Below are 21336 nucleotides of genomic sequence, written 5' to 3'. Positions count from 1 at the left end.
TATCAGCTAATAGAATAATAAAGATAATGGTGAGAGAAAAGACAGAGAAATAAGGTAGGGGAAAGAATAATAGAAATAATCTAGAATCATGATTTTGTTTTGATAGAAATTTGTTATCAAACAAGAGATGGTGTGAATAACATGAATAAATCCACTTTAGATTTTGTTGGGGCAGATCATGAAACAGATTTTAAATACTATTTTTGTATTATGGTAGAATTGTAAATTACTGAGAAACCTGTTTAGGAGAAAAAAAAAAAAAAAAAAAGCACAGTGGAAAGAGTCCTAAAGGCAGAAATATGAGGCCTAAAGAAAAAAAATAACAGTGCTTAAAACTTACCTTTACTAGGATTTCCCAGGGAAAGCTCTTATAAAATAGCATTTCACATTTTGCCAATATTCTCAGTTTTCAAGAACTGTTTTTCTGTTTTAGACCCAAGAGGACATTGCACTTTACAGTTTTACATTTCTTACAAGGTTTCACAAAGTGATTTCAATAAATTTGGCCTTTAGTTCTGTTAGTTGAAAGAAACATTATTTAGCTATTAGCTGATTCTCTTTAACACTTCACACAGCCTGCCTTATGTAATTTTCCTCCGTGTGTCTGAACCAGATTCTATAGGGAGAAAGGAGAAATGTTTTGCAGGAAAGTGTTCTGAGATATCTGCTAATGTCAGAGGCAAGAATATTTTTTCAGTGTGTATTATTTTTCATGATTTTAATGGTACTCAATATCATTTAATACCTTTGGAATTTGTAGATATGTTTCTTGGTTAAAGTTTAAAAGACAGTTGTAAACTTTTATATCCACCAAGAGTAGAATTGTTAATATTTTATAAGTACTCTGTCTTTTGGAAGGTGAAACTTTTAGATATCTATGCTTGAGAATGATCAGATTTACTGACTTCACACAAAGAATGACAGCCTTCACAAAAATGGAAAAGCTTACGTGAAGCACAACTTCAAGGTTGCTGTTCGTCTTTCGTCTACCTTCTCCCACTTTAGCGTGTCCTTGAGGGAAGAGGGATCTGTATCTGGAGGTGACGGGAGAGGCAGCTAGAGGCCGTGCCTGCTAAACACATGGCTTCTCCTCCTGTGCTCTCTTCCAGGGCACTGCTGTGCCCCCAGACTCTGGCAGCACAGTCTGCTGTCTTTTACCCTCCCCGTCCAGTCAGGAGTCCCCACTGTGAACTCTGCCTCCGTGGTCTGTCATGTTTCTGTCTCCAGTGCCGCCATCCTGAGTGCGGACCTCTCTGCTCACCTCTCCCTCGTCTCCTCCTCCGGTCCCTCCTGTGTTTCACCATCGGAGAGTCTGCACAGAGCACGGTTCTCAGCCCCGGCCCCTGGTTCAACAGCCTTTAATGCCTTCTTGGTTCCATGCACAGGAAGTCTGAATCAGAGCTGCTCAAATCACAGCCCTTGGTCTGGTGACAGTCCACCAGATAGTTGTTACCTGCCTGCAGTGAAAGCATTCCAGGAATTGAGTGTCCAGAAACTTCCATGGCCTTTCAACAGGGTAAATTTTACCTGGATTGAATTAATTTTAAATATTGGGTTGTGTCTAAAAAAGTTTAAGTTTATATATTTAATTTGAGAGACAGAGCATGAGCAGGAGAGGGGCAGAGAGAGAGAGGGAGAGAGAGAGAGAATCCCAAGCAGGTTCATGCTGTCAGCAAGGCTTGAACTTGAACTCAAACAGTGAGATCACGACCTGAGCCAAAACCAAGAGTCGGACACTTAACTGACTGAGCCACCCAGGCGCCGCTGGGTTTGTGTTTTAAGTGTCTTTTCCCTCCTCTCCTTTTCTTCTAGTAAGTGATTCATGGCTTATTGGAAGAACAAAAAAAAAAGCTGCTCTTTCCACAGCAGGTAGTGTGGGAAGCACTGGTTTAAAATTCCTTTGTCATCAAGATACAGCCCCGCCTCGGTTGATCAATCTGATCACTCCCTGCTTTCCTACAGTCCTCCTTTTCCAAAGTCCAGCAGTTTGTTCTTAGAACACATCCTGTATTTGCTCACTTTTGTGTTTTCCTTATGCTTGTTTCTTCTCTTGAAATTCCCCCTCCGCACACTTAGGGTGCACGTGCAGACCTGAGAGCTGAGTTACAGTGTTCACACGTCCTGTCCTCTCTCCGCTGTGTCAGACTTCCCGCCTGATGGCGCGGACCAGAACGGAGGTGAGCAGGACAGCTCCTCAGGCTGTTCCTGGAGCCAACACTCGCCCTCCGGGAGAAACGCTGGCACCAGTGTGCCCGGCGAGTGCTGTTAGCGTGAGCGGCAGCTACGTATTTCATGTGTGTTTCTCAGGCAAAGGGTGTGTCGGTCTTGAGTGGCTGTCACTAATGGGTGGCTGAATTAAAGTCATTAATATCAGTACCTTCATGAATACTCGGTGCTGTCCTCTATGATGTCATGAACATTTGGTGATCTTTGATGCTTCCATTCCCTCCTGTCTGTATTTAGCACAAGTGTGCTCTATTTACCTTTCCTCTATCTAGCATGTCAAGCTGTGTGATTCTACTCTTAGTTTCATCTCTCTTCCCTATTTACACCATTTTCTGTAATAGAATATTCTTTTTATAATTTTTTTTTAGTTTATTTATTTTGAGAGAGGGAGAGGGAGAGAGAATCCCAAGCAGGCTCCATGCTATCAGCAAGGAGCCTGATGCCGGGCTTGAACCTGAACTCAAGAACCGTGAGATCATGACCTGAGGCAAAATCAAGAGTCAGCCACTTAACCTGCTGAGCCACCCAGGGCCCCCTGTAGTAGAATATTCTTAAATATCCACACATTACACCCTCCCTACAAATAAAAGTCTTTTTCCTTCCTCTGAATTCTCAAAGAACTTGCCTGTGATTGGTCACACTCCTCTCTGCAGAGGGGAGAGGGCAGTTTAGGACAGGGTCGGTACCCATTTCCTGTGGAAGCATAAACTCCTTCTACCCCCAGTTTTATTGAAACATAATTGACATGCCTCACTGTACAAATCTGAAGGTGTTCAGCATAATGGTTTAACTTGCACATTTTGTGCAGTGGTTACAACAGTGAGTTTAGTTGGTATGCATTGTCTCATATGGGAACAATAAAAAGAGAAAGCAAAAAAAGGAAAAAATATTTGCCTTATGATGAGAACTCCTAGGATCTACTCTCTTCACAGCTTCCCTATGTACCAGGCGGCCAAGCAGCCACCGTCACTCTCTGTATACTACCTTGCGGGTTATCTGTCTTGTACCTGGAAGTTTGTGCCTTTTCCCAGCTTCATACGGTTCTCCCGCCCCACACCCCTATCTCTGGTAGTCACAAATCTGATCTCTTTAACTATGAGTTTTGTTTTGTTTTGTTTTGTTTTGTTTTTAGGTTCCAAATATAAGTGCGATTGTACAGGATCTGTCTTTCTGTGTCTGGTTTATTTCACTTAGCATAACCTCCTCGAGATTCATCCATGTTGTTGCAAGTGGCACGATTTCCTTGTTTTTGTAGGACTGAATTATATTACATTGTGTGTGTGTGTGTGTGCGCACGCACGTGCATGTGCATATAACAATGTCTTTATCCGTTTACCCGTAGATGGACGCTTCGTTGTTTCCATATTTTGGCTATTATAAAAAATGCTGCTGGGAACATGGGAGTGCAGATATCTTTTCAAGTTAGTGTTTTCATTTCCTCTGGATACATTCCCAGATACGGAATTGCTGAATCATATGGTTGTTCTATTTTTAATTTTTTGAGGATTCTCCATACTGTTTCCCGTTGTGGCTGCACCAATTTACATTCCCACCAAGAGTTCCCTCTTTCTCCACATCCTCGCCCACATTTGTTATCTCTTGTCTTTTTGGTGATGGCCATTCTAACTGATGATATAATGGTTTTGATTTGCATTCCCTAATGACTAATGATGTTAAATATCTTTTCGTGTGCCTGTTGGTTTTTCATAAATCTTTTTTTTTTTAATTTTTTTAATGTTTATTTTTGAGAGAGAGAGACAGAACATGAGGGGGGAAGGGGCAGAGAGAGAGGGAGACACAGAATCCGAAGCAGGCTCCAGGCTCCTGGCTGTCAGCACAGAGCCCGACATGGGGCTCGAACCCACAAGCTGTGAGATCATGACCGGAGCCGAAGTCTGATGCTTAACTGACTGAGCCCCTCATAAATCTTTTTTGAAGAAATACCTATTCAGGTCTTTTGCCCATTTTAAAATCAGATTATTTTTTTACTAACCTGGTTTTGTTTGTTTGTTTGTTTGTTTGTTTGTTTGTTTTTACTATTGAGTTGTATGAGTTCTTTTTATATTTTAGGCGCTAACCTTAGAGTGTAAGCTCTTAGGTGACAGTTTCTCATCTGTGTCTGTCTTCGCCCCACTGTATCTAGGAAGTGTGTCTTAGTCACAGTAGACAATCATGGTTGATACATTAACATCGGTTAGCTCAGTTAAAGCACTCTACTTCTGGGGTCAAGGTTCAGTCTCCACATAGAGATGGATTTGCTTTGTTTTGGGTCCTGGTACTAAGCTTTCAATGCCGGCCAAAGATGTGATTTCAGGTACAACGAGCACTAGGTAAGAAACAAAGAATTAGTAGCGTGTTACATAAACAGTTCAAACTAGCATCCTCCCGGATGTGGGGCAGAAGCATCGTATTCCCACTCAAGGGGCAACCTCGCATCACTGTTTTTCAAGATAAGGAAAGACAGGCAGTGTAAGTCGCAGAAGAATTTGTCTGTAGCTATCATTTTTGCCTAGATCAACAAGTGATTACAGCTCACGTAGTAGTGAACCAGAAAGTAGTATTTGTTTTAGACTTGAAGCAGTAAAAGACAACTAACAGAGGACTCAGGAACTAATAACTAAAATCATCAAACATTAGAGTTTGGAGAACTCTTAGAGGAAGCTTAAATCCTAAGAAAAGAGCTAATATCAGAACTCGTGTTTCTTGATTCATTAAATCAGTATGTGGACTGTCGTACAAGAATTTAATCTTGTATATGTGTCAGAAAAATCTGTGCTGAGAAATAGGATGAATCTGAATGAGGCGCTGGTCTACACTGAGAACAGTTACAATATGGGCCAGGACTCGAAGAATTCATTTTGTTCAAGTGAAATAAACCAGAGGCAAGGATTTTATAAACTGCATTTTCTTGTTCACATAAAGAAGTAGAAAGAGGAGTGTCAGAGCTGTGCAGGACAGAAAAATGAGAGCACCAGTGAAAATTGGCGTTGAGATAGGCTGAAGAAATCTCTTTCCATTATAGTGAGAACATTCCAGCATTTCTCTTGACACATTGCACTCATGTAGAAGGTTAGGTTAAAAGCATCCCCTTTCAGCTGCTATTTTGAGCCATACGTGTACCATGAGATTGACTTGAAGGCAACATATACAACCAGGTAGACTAGAGACTGGATTTCTCGTGGAGTGAACTTCAGTGGGGTTTTAAACCTTTTCTGTGCTTCCCTCTAGAGCAGATACCCTACTTCCTGTTTCCTGAGAAAGATGCATTATGGCCTAGAAATGTCTCTAACTCAACTCCAGTGTTACTCTCCCGCATCCTTCTGGGACAACGGGAAACGTGCCCCTTTTCTCCTCTTTAAGGGCAGTGTCCCCGCCTGTGTCCTGGATGCCATACCACCCCCCAGTCTGGGCTGTCGTTGGTGCAGGGACCATGCTCTGTTCTGTTATCTTAACTCCATAACTGCTCCCTTTCAGCTAACCCTCTCCTTTCCTATCCGCAGCCCATATCTCACCTGGAAAAAGAAAGGAAACCTCATATTATTAAAGATCAACACGAGTGGGGCACCTGGGTGGCTCAGTCAGTTAAGCGTCTGACTCTAGATTTCGGCTCAGGTCATGATCTCACCGTCCGTGAGATCGAGGATGGGCTCCTCACTGGCAGCGTGAAGCCTGCTTGGGATTCTCTCTCTCCCTCTCTCTGCCCCTCCCACCCCAATAAGTAAACATTAAAAAGATCAACACAAGTGATTTTTCTCATGTATAAACCTGATCATGTCACTCCTCTGATTAAAAATCTTTCAGAGGATCCTTACTGATACACTTAATGATTCCCACTAATGATTGAGGATTTGGAGCAGTGGTTTTATTACAGCTATTAGCCAGCTTCTTTCTGTCTTGCTGTTTCTCCCTGCAAAGTACAGCACAGCATTTATTTATCTGTGAGAAGTTAATGTGGCAAAAAAATTTTTTTCTCCAGATATTTTGAATGTAATTCCATGTTATCCATGGCTGTCCTTGAATTCAGTGTTAGTTCTGTTTCTTGTCTTAGGACCTGCAAAATAAACCATTGGGACTCAAAGCTAACATTTATTTACTAAACATCAAGGACATTTGATGCAAACAACACAGTTGGGCCTTGTGGCAATGTATCAGGTCTCCAGTTACCCAGGACCGTTGACGGTGGCACAAATACATAGCAAGTATGTGGTCAGTGTGCTTCTGTGAAAGACAGTATTTGATTATTATCTTGCACGCACGTTAATTTAGTTATAACTTAGAAGTTTGGGAATATCAGTTCTCATTGAGTCTAGTATTTATTCTAAAATGATCAGAGATAGAAAATACTCATAAATCAGCGTAAGGCAAGAAGTAGGTATTGTGGGGAAAGATTTGTTCTTGATGGTAAAGTATGCTTAGCCAGGCCCAGTCTGTATCAGTGACTGGATTTAAGCACCAGAAAATAGAGTGTAGGAAAGTTACTCTTTTTGTTTTTCCCCTTAACAACTCATTTAAATAAAAATTTTCTAGATTTGATTAAAAAGTTCATAGATAGTCTTGAATGAATTCAAAAGTTGTCACACACTTATTTCTTTCGCTCTAAACTGTTTTAGAAATTAGTATATATTAAAGGTTAAATATACCCTTGAGTTCCATACTTGGAATAATTTCAGTTACTGTGGGGCTTTTTAAAATGTTTATGTATTTATTTGGAGAGGGAGAGAGCTCAAGTGGGGGAGGGGCAGAGAGAGCGAATCCCAAGCAGGCTCTGCGATGACAGCATAGCGGGGCTCCATGTCACGAACCATGAGGTCATGACCTGAGCCAAGATCAAGATGCCTAACCCACTGAGCCACCCAGGCACCCCTCAGTTACTGTATTTTTAAGATCTAGAATATCTGATCTGATATCTAATAGAATATCTGATTTTGGGGGGAGGGGTGCAAGTGAGCGAGGGGGCAGAGACAGAGAGAAGTGAGGCTCACCTGAAGCTCGAGCTTACCCAAAGCGGGGCTCGTGCTCACCTGACGTGGGACTTGAACTCATGAACTGTGAGATCATGACCTGAGCCGAAGTCGGATGCTTAACGACTAAGCCACCCAGGCACCCCTAGAATAGTTGATTTTTAAAAATTCAAATCTAATGATTTGATTAAAAAACAAAGTAAACTATTTGCTTCTGCTGCTTATTACCAATTCTAGTTCTCTTCTGAAATTTCTGTTACCCGTCTAAGTCCTTGAACTTTTTTTTTTTAAGTGATTATTTATTTTTGAGAGACGGAGCGCAAGCAGGGGAGGAAAGAGAGAGGGGCGACAGAGGATCTAAAGCAGGCTCCAGGCTCTGCGCTGACAGCAGTGATCCCGATGTGGAGCTCAAAGTCACAAGCCTTGAAATCATGGCCTGAGCCGAAGTCAGACACTCAACCGACTAGCCACCCAGATGCCCCTAAGTCCTTGAACATTTTAGCAAGAGTTATTTTTAAGTTCCTGTAACGTAACTCCCAATATATAGATCTCACGTGAATCTGTGTCTCTTAACTGCTTTTTCTCTCAGTTTTTTGTCCAATCTTGATCTCTTGTGCGCCTGGTTACTTCGAGTTATATACTGGACCTTATGGTTGAAAACTTGTGGAGGTAATTTGAGCCTTCGTTGGATTTCTTCTCCCAGGGGGGATTTATTTATGTTGCCGGCAGATCAACCTGACTGATCGGCAGATGAAGATGTTTCTGCTGAGCTTTAGTCCCTGTGAAGCTAGTCTCTTTTACAGGCTCACCTTCAGCTCTAGGGAGTAGCCCTTTGAGGTCTTACATGAAAGCCTGAGGCTCCCCGTTTCTTGGCAAGCCCTGAAGTTCAGTTTTTCCGCCAGGTCTGTAAGTTTGTTAAAAGCTCTGCTCAGCTTTTTTGGCCTGCAAATTGAAACTTTCTGCCAGTTTTCCTAGTTGTTACCAGCGGGAGGGTTGGTCTGAAATGAGCTAGTCTGCCTTTGCCAGAGGTGGTCTGCAACTCTTTCTTAATGTGTATTTTTACATGTATGTAAGAGTGAATACATACACTTATGTGAGCCCAGTATGCGTCCTTGTAAGCTATGAACAAGCGTGCGTACAATGGCTATACGTGTGATGAATTTCTCTGCTCATTAGTGGTGCACTGTCAACAGTTTGGAGACTCGTACTTGATTTCTTCTTCTCCAGCTGTGGTGTTGGTTCAGGAAATATGTGAGATCTGCCTCATATTAGTTACCCTGTGTGTACAAGGGTACATGTCAGATTCTTGAAGATGATCTCTCACAGGGCTTTATATAGATTAATGTGTAACCTCAAAGAAACGAATTCATCATGTTTGAGGAGTACAGCAACCGAACCGTCTGATGGGTGGGTTTTATTTTGTCTTAATCTATTTTCTGAACTGGAAAGCCTTTGAAGATACAAGAAATTGTTTATGTTGCTGTCTCCTTCAAGCTAGCAATTTATTGTTTACAAAATGTGTATCTGAGAATAGTTGATTTTTAAAATTAATATAAAAATGATTATCGTGGTTAAGGGTATAGGCTCTGGAGTCGGGACCTTTGAGTTTGAATCCTGACTTTGACACGTACTAGCTGTGCGACCTTGGCCTATTTATTTAATCTTTCTGTTGCTGTTTCCTTCTCGATAATACAGATCTAATTATAGAGTTACCTTGTAGGATCTGTGTGAGGATTAAATTTTATATATATATAAATATCTGCCTGAAACACTTCCTGATACTTCGTAAATATTCAATGACTGTTGATTACTGTTAATAGTCAGCATTTTATTCAGGGAATGCTATTTGGTAAGGCCTCTTAAAGGAAGGTTTTAATGAACTATGTGTTTGTGTATATGTAACGATGAAAGTATAGTTAGCTTGATATTACTAGCTGTGTAGCAAAGTGCTCTAAGTATAAAGGTTAGTAAGACAGCTTCCCTGAAAATATTTAGTAGGTATATAGTAGTAAACATCATTTTTATTTTAAAAGGGGTCATTATGGTCCGAACCAAAAAGTATTTTGCAGTTCTTATTCTGTTGGTTGTGGCTTCAAAGTATGGTTGCAATATGTTTTGCGGCAAAGAAGTGTTTAAAACCAAGAAAGCACAACTTAGATTTGAACCTAGTGAAATGCCCTCTGTGTGTGGCATTAACTGTGAAACTAAACAAAATGCGTCTGTTGTACTGATAACTTTTTTTGAGAGAGAGACAGCTGGAAAGCGGGGCAGAGGGAGAAGAAGAGAGAGAATCTTAAGTGGTCTCCATGCTCAGCACAGAGCCTGACTTGGGGCTTGATCTTGTGACTCTGAGGTCATGACCTGAGCCAAAATCAAGAGTCAAAGCTCAACCGACTGAGCCACCCAGGCGTGCCAGTACAGATAACTTTCTATGTTATGACTTTGCTCACCCTTTATCTTCAGATGGAGAAGTCATTAATTTCTAGGAGCATCTTGAATCATAAAGTCGGTCACCCTGAGGTAGGCAAAATTTCTACTGATCGTTAAATGAAAATATTGTTAGAAATTATTGCTAAATGTATCTGTTTCTGGATGCCTGAAGATGTCCTTGAGTTGATACTATTTTAGAGATTTGCTTCTTTTTTTTTTTTTTCCTTCAAGTAAAACTTGTATATGTCTGGGTCTGAGAGAGAGGCAAAAGAGGAGGGTGGTGACTGCCACGGCTTGGCTGTACCCACAATGAGCCTCTTGACCCATCATTTCCATTCATGTAATGGATTTTGCACTCAGAGGTTCTGCAGATGTGTGGAACCCGTATTGAGCTGAGGCCCGTTGTGAAACGGAGAAAGATTAAACAAATTATGCTTTCTTTCACTTAGTTTATCTGTCCCAAGGTTGTTTGGGGCTTAAGAGTCACATAATTTCGGTTAATTTCTCCTCCTTCTCCCCCTCCTCCTTCTTCTCCTCCTTTTCCTTCTTGTGTGGGAGACCCATTTAAGGTGGACACTCAAGGCCTGAGCGGAGTGGGAAGTGCCCCGGAAGTGGGCAGGCAGGCAAGGTGGGAGGGCAGCAGGCCCACACCTGATTGAAGGAAGGGATGCCGGGCGCTGGGGTCTGGCCCAGGCAAGCAAGGGGAGTACCGGAAGGGTGGCCCAGGCAGGCTGGAGGCCAGCCCTTGAGAGGGTAGCTAAGCCAGGTGCTGAGTGCCCAGGCCAGAGCCTAGCCTGGAGAGGCAGGGTTGGGGCTGCTTGGGGGCTCCCCAAGCTGCTGCTGGAACTCAGGGCTCTCCTGGTGACGGGCGTGGTGGAGGTCCTTCTTCCCCAGGTGCTCCAGACAGGACCTGACCTGCTCCAACACGATTGACGGCCCGGTATTCTGCTTCTCCGGGGCTGTGGTCCTGGCCATTGCGCCCACCTCCACTGGCACACCTAAGTCCCCCTTGGGGCCCAACATTGCGGGCTTCGTGTTCTAGACTCATTCTCTGTATAAATAAACATCCATGTTTGTTATTTTCTTCCTTAGAATCGTTACCTTACGTTTGACTATAACTGATCATTTTTCTGGTGTTTTCTTTTACAGTCTTTTGGTTTTGTCACGTATTTTGTCATGTTTTTATGCATAAAAAAGCATACATTTTTATGACCTTTCTTGTTTCTATATTGAGAATGAATTTCTTATTATGAAATTGTTTTTTATTCTTATTAAAGAAGTATTAAAATAATCTGGTTAACTATTGTACTGTACCATTACATAGAAATCAAAGTATTTAGAAAGATTACCGTAAGGCTGTCCCACTAGTTAATCTGGACGTCAAGAAGTACCTAAAAGAAAGGATGGCGTGATCCTGGGGTTTACGTCCTGAACATCCATGTGGACAAGCAGATGCAAAGTGATTTTAAAAGCATATAGAGTCTAGGGGCGCCTGGGTGGATCAGTCAGTTGAGCGTCCGACTTCAGCTCAGGTCATGATCTCACAGTGTGTGGGTTCGAACCCCGCGTCGGGCTCTGTGCTGACAGCTCATAGCCCGGAGCCTGCTTCGGATTCTGTGTCTCCCTCTCTCTCTGGCCCTCCCCTACTCATGCTGTCTCTCTGTATCTCAAGAATGAATAAGCATTAAAAAAAAAAAAAATCCTTTAAAAAAAAAAGCATATAGAGTCTATTTCCTTCAGTAACCTTCAGCAAGGTAAATGCATATTTACCTTGTTTAATCATAGTAATAGCAACATCTATGGCCAGGAAATGCCTACAGCATAACATGTATAAGCAAGAATGAACCTGGGGTGGAGTGATTACCGTGAGCCATGACTGGCTACTGTGGCACTTGTCCAGACAGTGTCCTGGAGAGCAGTGTTGTCCAGTAAAAATAAAATGTGAGCCATATATAGAATTTTGTTTTCTAGTAACCACAGTAAAGAAGCTTTTTAAAAGGTGAAATTAATTTTAATAATTTTTGACTTAACCCATTAGATCAAAATATTATTTCAACGTATAATCAATATTTAAAAGTATTGATAAGCTATTTTACATTCTTTGGATTCACAGTGATCTTTCAAATGAAATATGGTATGTATTTTACAAGTACAGTACGTCTCAATTTGGACACATTTTTCATTGGAAATACTTGATCTATATTTAGACTTTTAACTTACAGGTGAGAAAACAGATTCAGGGGCACCTGGGTGGCTTAGTGTGTTAAGTGTCCACCACTTGATTTCAGCTCAGGTCATGATCTTACAGTTCATGAGTTTGAGCCGCACGTAGGGCTGTGCACTTACAGCATGGAGCCTGCTTGGGATTCTCTCTCTCTCATTCTCTTTCTCTCTTTTTCTCTCAAAATACATAATCATGAAGGGGCACCTGGTGGCTCGGTTGAGTGTCCAACTTCAGCTCAGGTCATGATCTTGTGGTTCATGTGTTCGAGCCCCATGTCAGGCTCTGTGCTGACAGCTCAGAGCCTGGAGCCTGCTTCAGATTCTGTGTCTCCCTCTCTCTCTGCCCCTCCCCCACTCACTTGGTCTCTCTCTCTCTCTCTCTCTCTCAAAAATAAATAAATGTTAAACAAATAATAAATAATCATGAAAAAAATTATAAAAAAGAAAGCAGATTCACATACTCAATTTTTTCCAAACATGCATAGGTTTTTCAATAGCTGAATTGATACCTGGTTTTAAATTTAAATTAATTGAAATTTAATAAAAGTAAAAATTCAGGTTCTCCGTCTCACTGTGCATATTTAAATGCTCAGTAGCCATTTGTGGCTTGTGGCTACCACACTGAACAGCACAGTTATAGAATATACCTCATGCTAAAGATGTCAGTTAAGGGACCCTGGATCAAGCTTAATATTTCAATTAAATTTTAAGGGGAGGAGAATGATATAAATTAGCAAAAATCATGATATTAAAATTATAGGGACATTTTAATGAAGTTGATGTCTGAGTTTCACATGATTGTCATCGTTTTCAGAAAACAAATTGGAGATAATCAAAAACTTCTCTGGTCCTTGGATGGTTGTTCTCAGGTTAAGATACTATTAATTCCTAGAAACCACCTCATAACATGTTGCTGTGGTCAGAGTTCATTAGCAGAGTATGAAATCAACCTAATGGATCTCAGTCAACCTTTTTTAAATGTGTTTAATGTTTATTTATTTTGAGAGAGAGAGAGAGGTTATGAATGAGTTGGGGAGCCCAACACAGACTCAGTGTCATGAACTGTGAGGTCATGACCTGAGCCAAAATCAAGAGTTGGATGCTTAATCCACGGAGCCACCCAGGCACCACGATCAACATTTTTAAAAATATGAAATAGTATCAAATAGAATAGAGAATGTATCAGAATGTGTTTAGTTTCAAGGAACCTTTGTTGCCATTATAGATACATATTTTGTGTGTACAGGATCTCAGTGAAAAATGAATTTCTTATTCTGGGTTGCAAAATTTTTGAAAATCATTCCTCTAAGGCATACTTTTTATTACTGATACACTGAATATTGCCTACAGGTACGTGTATCTAAACAAAGCATAAATCACAGAAAATTTGAGATTTAGCACTGGGAAGTAAGGGTATTGGAATATGTAGTAAGATGGTAAAATGTAAAGTGATGTTTAATCCCCATAGTAAATACAACATATGTGTATGGTGATTTTCTTCTCAATTCTGAACTGACTCAGAGTAGCCAAATTTGAACTTGTGGTTAATACAATATCTTATTGGTTAGGGAACTGCCTTCCTTCAAATTTTGGTTTGACTATGAAGTCATCAAATTTCAACTCGGGGTTACATCTTAATTCTTAAGAAGGGGCACCTGGCTGGCTCAGTCCGTAGCACATGCAACTCTCGATCTCAGGGTTCTGAGTTCAAGCACCACGTTGGGTCTAGAGCTTATTAAAAAAAAAAAAAAAAAAAAAAAAAAGTGGAAGTAAGTATTGAGGCCTAATTGGTATGGATTATAGAAAAACGTCACTCAAAATCTTCTTCAAGGGTTTTAATAAAATAATTGGGCATTATATGTTTAACCATTCCTATAAAGTTTTTAGTTTTAGTGACATCTGATATTTAATCTCAGCAGATATCCATTAGGATGTATCAAAAAAGGAAGTCAAATTATACCTGGGATTGAGAGTATTTTTGACAAAATGTGGGTTTCTTTTTGTTAGTCTGTTACTCTGAATTATTGCTTTACTTAAAGCTTCTTCCACAAAGCCTTGTGGTTTTTCAAGCTTTGTCTAAGCCTGACTTGTATATGAGGGCTTGAAATTTTCAGCTGCACAGAGTCAACCCGTCAGATGACTTTAACACAGTGTACATATTAGGAATGCTGTTTTCACCCAAGAGCCTGGAAACTTGGGCAGTGCTCACAACCATGCTGTTAAAAGCCAAAATATGCCGGAGTCAGTCCTGCACACTTATTGTGTCTCAAAACCCCAAGGCCTGGGGCTACGTATTATGAAAGATAAAAATGATCTGTGGCTGGGTTATGGGTAGTCAAGCGGCTTAAATCTAAGAGGACACTTGTGCAGAAACACATAGTGCAGAGCAGGATTTGGAAAGGGCTGTGTGTGCGACATAGCGGTAAAGAGCAGTAGGTTCTGCACGGGTCTTTTGGAATGGAGACCTGGGATGGGGGCGGGGGGGGGGGTGTGGACTTTGGAGCCAGGCCTTGAATAATTGGTAGGTACCCTGTAAGAATAATTATAGGACATTCACACTTTGGAAAGACTGTGAGAATTAGTGTTGGAAAGGAGTTTACAAAGTTACCTTTTGAGAATTAAATTACGTTATCACGAAATAGTAGGCAGCAAAAAGTCTTGAGGCCCGAAAGAGTTCTCAACACAAGAAGGCGAGCCATAGGAAACGGTGTTTCGTGTGGATCCGGAAGTTCCCTGGAAAAGAGAGTACTTCCAGGAACTTGAACTCCTTGGTCATTACAGCCATGTCCCCTCCTGTAGGTGGAATGTTTTCATTGAGGTACACCACAGCTGGAGTGAAATGCTCTTTCAGTTGTTTTCTCCCCCTTTGTCCTTAGAACATAATGATTGAGAGTATGGCCTCAGAATCATAACTGGTCCATGTTCCATTTCTGACCTCACTAGCAGAATGAGTCTTGAAGACATAAGAACCTTGGTTTCTTCATTAGTATTATGGTACTAAAAGTTACCTATTTGCTAGGGTAATTCTGACAACTGAATAAGAGTATTGGTCTGAAAAGTTGAACACAGGGCTCGGTACATGACATTCAACAAAACTGCAAAATGCGATCTGTAATTTTAAACTCACCAAGAAGCCTTAATCACTAATTTCTACGTAGCTTAATCATTTGAAACGGGATGCACAGAACTGATGCTTAGGTGTTCTAGTAACCAAGTGAAATATTCCCATGATAAGTTAAACTCCAGCATTTTCAAGTGATGCTGGTTAGCATTAGTTTATCATTTCTGGAAAGTCTGGAAAAGCTCTGTTTCTGAACCTGCAGGAAGGCTAGGGACCCACTTGAATAAACCTACCAGTGTTGAACACCGGCTTATGAGGTTTCTCAGGGAGTAATGATGGCTAACTTTGAGCATTCACTGCGGGCCAGGCACTCCACTGAGTGTGTTACCTGCCATGATATCTGAGCCTCACAACTGACTCTGAGGTGGGTACAGTGGTTCTCCACTTACAGATGAGAAGGTTGGAGCCTGGAGAGGCTAGACAGCACCAGCATTTGAGCCTCAGTCGGCCTGAGTTCTCAGCTTTTGGATACTGGACTGCACAAGACTCCTGGAGAAGGACCCGGTTTCACATCCAGTTCTACTCCCCTCCAGGAATATGATCTTAAACAAGTTGTTTTTGCCTGTCCAAGCCTGAGATTCTTCATCTGAAACACAATATGAGTACCTCCTGTGTAGGCTTGCGTGGAGGGTTAGGTCTAAAATGTGTAAAGTGCCTGTCACAGTTTCTAACGCATGATGGAAACTTAACAGGAGGTAAGTGTGGTTGTTTGCGGCTCTCTAGACTGCTTTCCGCTCTCCACTTCCTCCTTGGCACGTGACCTGTCTGTACTTTCAAATACATGTCAGAATATAACTTGATTGTTTAAATCAGAAATAACTAAGGCTGTTACTAGTTTTAAGGGCTGACATTTTTTCCTTCATAGCCACACACATTTCTTTTCACTATTGTGATAATATATATGAAACATAAAATATGCCATTTTCACCGTTTTTAACTCTACAACGCAGTGGCATTAATTGCATCGATGCTGCTGTGTAACCATCACCACTGCGTTTCCAGATCTTTTCCATCACCCAAAGCAAACACTCTGTAACCAAAACTCCCTCTTCTCCCCTGCCCTCAGCCCCTTTAATCTGTTTTCTGTCTCCATCAATTTGCCTATTGTAGAATCATACCGTTTTCATCCTTTTGTGTCAGGTTAATTTCACTTAGCATAACGTTTTCAAGGACCGTACGTGTGTTAGCATATATCAGAACTTCATTCCTTCTTAGGGCTAAATAATATTCCCTTTATGAATAATACCACATTTTGTTTATCTACCCATCCATCAGTGGACATCTGGGTAGTTTCTACCACATCAGCCACATGTACTTTACTTGTTTATTTATTGAAGTAATATCTGACAGAAGATGTCATATTAGTTTCGGGTGTACAACATAATCTCCAATTTTATGTATTGCTACACTACCATTGTAAGTGTGGTTACCATCTGTCACTGTACAGAGTTATTACGGTATTATTGAATATACTCCCTATGCTGTACTTTTCATCCCTGTGACTTACTTATAACTGGAAGTTTCTGCCTCTTAATCACCTTCACCATTTTTGCCCCTACAACCAACCCCCTCCCTTCTGGCAACCAACAGTTTGTTCTCCGTATTCGTGATTCTGTTTCTGTTTGCTGTTGTTATTGTTGTTTGGCTGGTTAGTTTGGGTTTTAGATTCCACACATAAGTCAGATCATATGGTATTGGTCTTTATCTGACTCATGTGACTTAGTATAAGACCCTGTTGTCACAAATGGCAAAATGTCATTCCTTTGTATGGTTGAGTTTCATTACGTCGCGTATATATATACCACATCTTCGGTATCCATTCGTTAAATCAGTGGATACGTAGGTTGCTTCCATACTTGGCTGTTGTAAATACTGCTGTGATAAATGTAGGGGTGTATACATCTTTTCAAATTAGTGTTTTTGTTTTCTTTGGGTAAATACCCAGCAGTGGAATTACTGCATCAAATGGTAGTTCTATTTTTAATTTTTTGAGGAACTTCCATAGTGTCTTCCATAGTGACTGCACCAGTTTACATTCCCACAAACAGCGTGCAAGGGTTCCCTTTTCTCCACATTCTTTCAACACTTAGTATTTTTTGTCTTGCCGACACTAGCCATCCTTACTGGTATGACGTGATATCTCATTGTGGCTCTGATTTGCATTTCCTTGGTAATTAGTGATGTTGGGCATCCTTTCATGTTTTCTTGGCCATCTATATGTTTTTGGGTTGTTTTTGGTGTGGTTTGGTTTTTGGCAGAATGTCTGTTCAGGTGCTCTGCCCATTTTTTAAGTCAGATTATTTGGCTTTTTGGTGTTGAGTCGTAGAAGTTCTTTATGTATTTTGGATATTAACCTTATTAACTCCCATTCGGTGGATTGCCTTGTCATTTTGTTGGTGTCCTTTGCTATGCAAAAGCTTTTTATTTTGATGTACTCCTCATAGGTTTTTGTTTTTGTTTTTGTTTCCCTTGCCTGTGAAGATATATCTAGAAAATGATGCTAAGGTTGATATCTAAGAGTTTATTGTCTTGTTTTCTTCTAGGAGTTTTATGGTTTCAGGTTTCACATTTAGGTCTTTTTAATCCATTTTGAATTTATTTTTCAGTATATTTGGTGTGAGAAAGTGGTCCAGTTTCATTTTTTAGCATGTGACTGTTCAGTTCTCCCCACACCGTTTATTGAAGAAATTATATTTTCCCTATTATGGATATTCTTGCCTCTTTTGTCATAGATTAGTTGACCATATACATGTGGGTTTATTTCGGGGCTCTCTCTCCTGTTCTGTTGATCTCTGTCTGTTTTAGCCACAGAGATTTTATTTTTATTTTTTTAGTAAGTAGGCTCCATGCCCAGAGCAGAGCCCTGAGCTAAGAGTCAAACGCTTAACCGACTAAGCCATCCAGGCTCCTCCAGCCACAGACATTTTAACAGTCATTTGAGGCTGAGTTCTCTCATGATAGTGATCTCAAAGATACCTCATTAAAATAATAGCTTTTTAAATTAAGAACTATTCTCTGTTTAGAATTTATTTTAGGGCTAAACCTAAGCTAATAGAGATTATGTGGTATAAGGAAAGTGATACCGTCCAGATTTAGATATTTTTATCTCTGCCAGCCAGTACTTTTATGTTTGAATCAAATAAAATATTCCAGTTGCAAAATATGTTGAAAACATGTGATACAATCCAGGTAGGGCTGATGTTTTATTTTGTACTTTGTCTTCATGTTTTAAAAGAATTACACTTTATTTACATGATTCTAAAGGCCAAATAAGCATTTCTGTTAATTTGAAGAATTAAAAAAAATCACTAAACTTTTTCTCAGATAACTGGAATATTATATTTGATTCAAACCCAAAATAATGATTGGCAAGCAAAAAATTTTAAATTCTAGCTGGCATAATTTTTCCTTAAAATGTAATATACTTTCAGAGGATAAGAGGGGACAAGACATGTCTGACAAGAGAGGCTTAGAATCTGTTTTGTGTAGTTTTAAAATGTTAGAAGGATCCTTGGAGCAGATTTAGATTTTCCAAGTCTAAACTAGTCTAGAGTTAATTGTGGCCCTCCTTTTTTTTTTTTTTTTTCAATTGTATAAAAGGAATTTGCTGACAATTCTAAGGTACTTTCCAGGGCTTGTTTTGTGGAAATAAATGATGTAATGAGACTATGGTATCAGCATATACCCCCTAAATTTTCTACGTACCTTTTTTTCAATTTATTTAAAAAATATCTTAAATGTGCTCGTTGGCAAATATTGCTGTTTTCAGCCAGATGAGGACTTACCCGGCTTTCATTTGTCTGGTAAATATCCAGGGATAACATATGAGTGATGGATTTTAGCAGATGACCTCATTTAACCAGTAGTTTCATTGCTTTCATTAAGATAGGGGTCCCAACATCATGCACGGGACAATAACATGGGGAACTTACCTACGTATGTCAGTACCAGGGCTCCATCTTGGACAGGCTCTCCAGGTAGTAAACACGCAGCCAGGGTTGAGAACGCTTGTCTTCAAGCAAGAACCAGTGGAGGTTGGGTGGGGTGGTGAGCGAGAAGAAGTAGTAGGAATGAGCTGTGGTCATGTCCATCCTTTCCCTGCTCACAGCGAAACGACCCAAGAGACAACGATCACTGAGAACCCAGGGTTTAGAAAATGAAATAGCTTTTTTTCTCTGTTGTCATTGTAGACATGGAAGGACTTTGATGAAACATAAATGGTTCAACAAAAGATGCTCTAATGGATGACAGCGAAACTCCTACATATAATCTGCAGATAGAACCACAAGATGGGTATCATCCTGGTGACGGCGTGGGAAGTACAGTAACACGCTTAGCTTCTGCATCCGATGAAAATGAAAATCAGCTTGACGGGGACAGGCAGGAGCGTCTGAGCCCGGGTGCCAGTGCAATGGGCAGACCTGCAGTGTGCGAGCAGGACAGTCTCAACAATAATGAGCGCTGCACCCCCAGCTGTGAGGTGGCTGTGTGTGAGAACCTGGGGGACACTTCCTATGAAAGCCCCAAGGACGGGCAGGCCTCCGTGGGAAAGGACAAAAAAATACCTGGAAAAAGAAGCTCCAGAACCAAAAGAGGCACCACTAAGAAGATAGCACAAGGTACTTTTAAAAAATCCTTTTTTATACTGTTCTCTACCTAAAAATAAACTGTCTTCTCTCCCATACTCTGTATACTGTCCTACATCTTGCTTTACTTCTCTTTTTTTTTTTTAATTTTTTTTAACGTTTATTTATTTTTGAGACAGAGAGAGACAGAGCATGAATGGGGGAGGGTCAGAGAGAGAGAGGGAGACACAGAATCTGAAACAGGCTCCAGGCTCTGAGCCATCAGTACAGAGCCCGACGCGGGGCTTGAACTCACGAACCACGAACTTCTCTTAATAGACTCTGGAGCTGTTTCTCCAGTAGCACATATGGATCCAGCCGGGTGACATGTCACACATGTGACGTCTCGCACGCCTGTACCACTTCTTTGTGCCTCTTCCCAGTAGTTTGCCATAACAACGTGCTGAAATTTTAATTATTTTACATGCTTTCACACCAGGTACTTTAAACATATGTTGTCGGGGCGCCTGGGTGGCGCAGTCGGTTAAGCGTCCGACTTCAGCCGGGTCACGATCTCGCGGTCCGTGAGTTCGAGCCCCGAGTCGGGCTCTGGGCTGATGGCTCGGAGCCTGGAGCCTGTTTCCGATTCTGTGTCTCCCTCTCTCTCTGCCCCTCCCCCGTTCATGCTCTGTCTCTCTCTGTCGCAAAAATAAAAAACGTTGGAAAAAAAAAATTAAAAAATAAATAAATAAATAAATAAACATATGTTGTCTTCTTCCTTCCCATAAAATTCTTCATGGGATCTTTCCAACTCCAGAAGTGAATAATTGTGTTAGCATATATTAATATACATCTTACATCAGTGTTGAATAAGACATCTAGTTTTCATTGTATCACTTTGGTTACAAAGTAATTCAGAGTATTTCTTTCTCCCCCCCCCCCCCCCCCCCAGAGTATTTCTTGTTTGGTGTATAGTTTGGCAGTTAAAGGTGGGAGCTTTGGACCTTGTTTTCCCCTGAATCACAGGCACCCCTGAGAACAGGCAGCCCCTGGTTGTTTTTCATCAGAAACATGTGGGCCTGCAACATTCAGGCACATCTTAGGCTGGGACTCCTAGTATAGCCCCGCTTCACCCAAGTCAGCCGTCTTTGCATGAAGCTCAAGAGGACGAAGGAGAACGTCTCCTCTCATCTTCTGCTTCTTTGCCTGATTAGAAATATAGTCATTGTATCCATATCTGGTATTTTTATTCGTTTTTTCATTTGGAGTAAAAGATGAAACTTTCCGGTTCCTACAGACTTATCCTTATTATTTCAATAAAGTGATTTGATAACTTTTTTTAAATGTTTATTCACTTATTTTTGAGAGAGAAAGAGAGTGCACGAGTGAGGGAGGGCACAGAGAGAGGGAGACAGAGGATCCAAAGCAGGCTCAGTGCTGAGAGTGCAGAGCCTGATGCGGGGCTCGAACTCACAAACCATGAGATCATGACCTGAGCCAAGGATGCTTAACTAACTGAGCCACCCAGATGCCCTCATTTGATAACTTTTTACTGTAGCTTATAATTAGGCTTTCCTGTTGACTGATCCCTTCATCCTTGCTTTTCCTTAGTAGGCTGAAATTAAAATAATTTTTTTTAATGTTTATTTATTTTGAGAGAGTGTGCAAGTGAAGGGGGAGGGGCACAGCAAGAGGAACAGCGAGAATCCCAAGCAGGCTCTGTGCTGCCAGCACAGACCCTGACACAGGGCTCAGTCCCACAAACCGTCCAGCGCAGACCCCGACACGGGGCTCGGTCCCACAGACCGTC

At 41.0% G+C, this 21336-nt stretch overlaps 1 protein-coding gene across 1 annotated transcript in view; it reads left to right on the top strand.

The window, feature by feature from the left end:
* CNST (consortin, connexin sorting protein) overlaps positions 1 to 21336 on the top strand; it is a 114515-nt gene that overhangs the window by 23721 nt on the left and 69458 nt on the right. The window contains exon 2 of the mRNA XM_049635121.1: positions 19152 to 19580. Within this exon, the coding sequence (XP_049491078.1) occupies positions 19202 to 19580 (379 nt within the window). The 5' untranslated portion in view covers positions 19152 to 19201. The remainder of the gene's footprint in view (positions 1 to 19151; positions 19581 to 21336) is intronic.

This window comes from Panthera uncia, chromosome F1 (genome assembly GCF_023721935.1).
Source record: "Panthera uncia isolate 11264 chromosome F1, Puncia_PCG_1.0, whole genome shotgun sequence".
NCBI lineage: Eukaryota > Metazoa > Chordata > Mammalia > Carnivora > Felidae > Panthera > Panthera uncia.
This window is presented reverse-complemented; position numbering and strand designations above follow the sequence as displayed.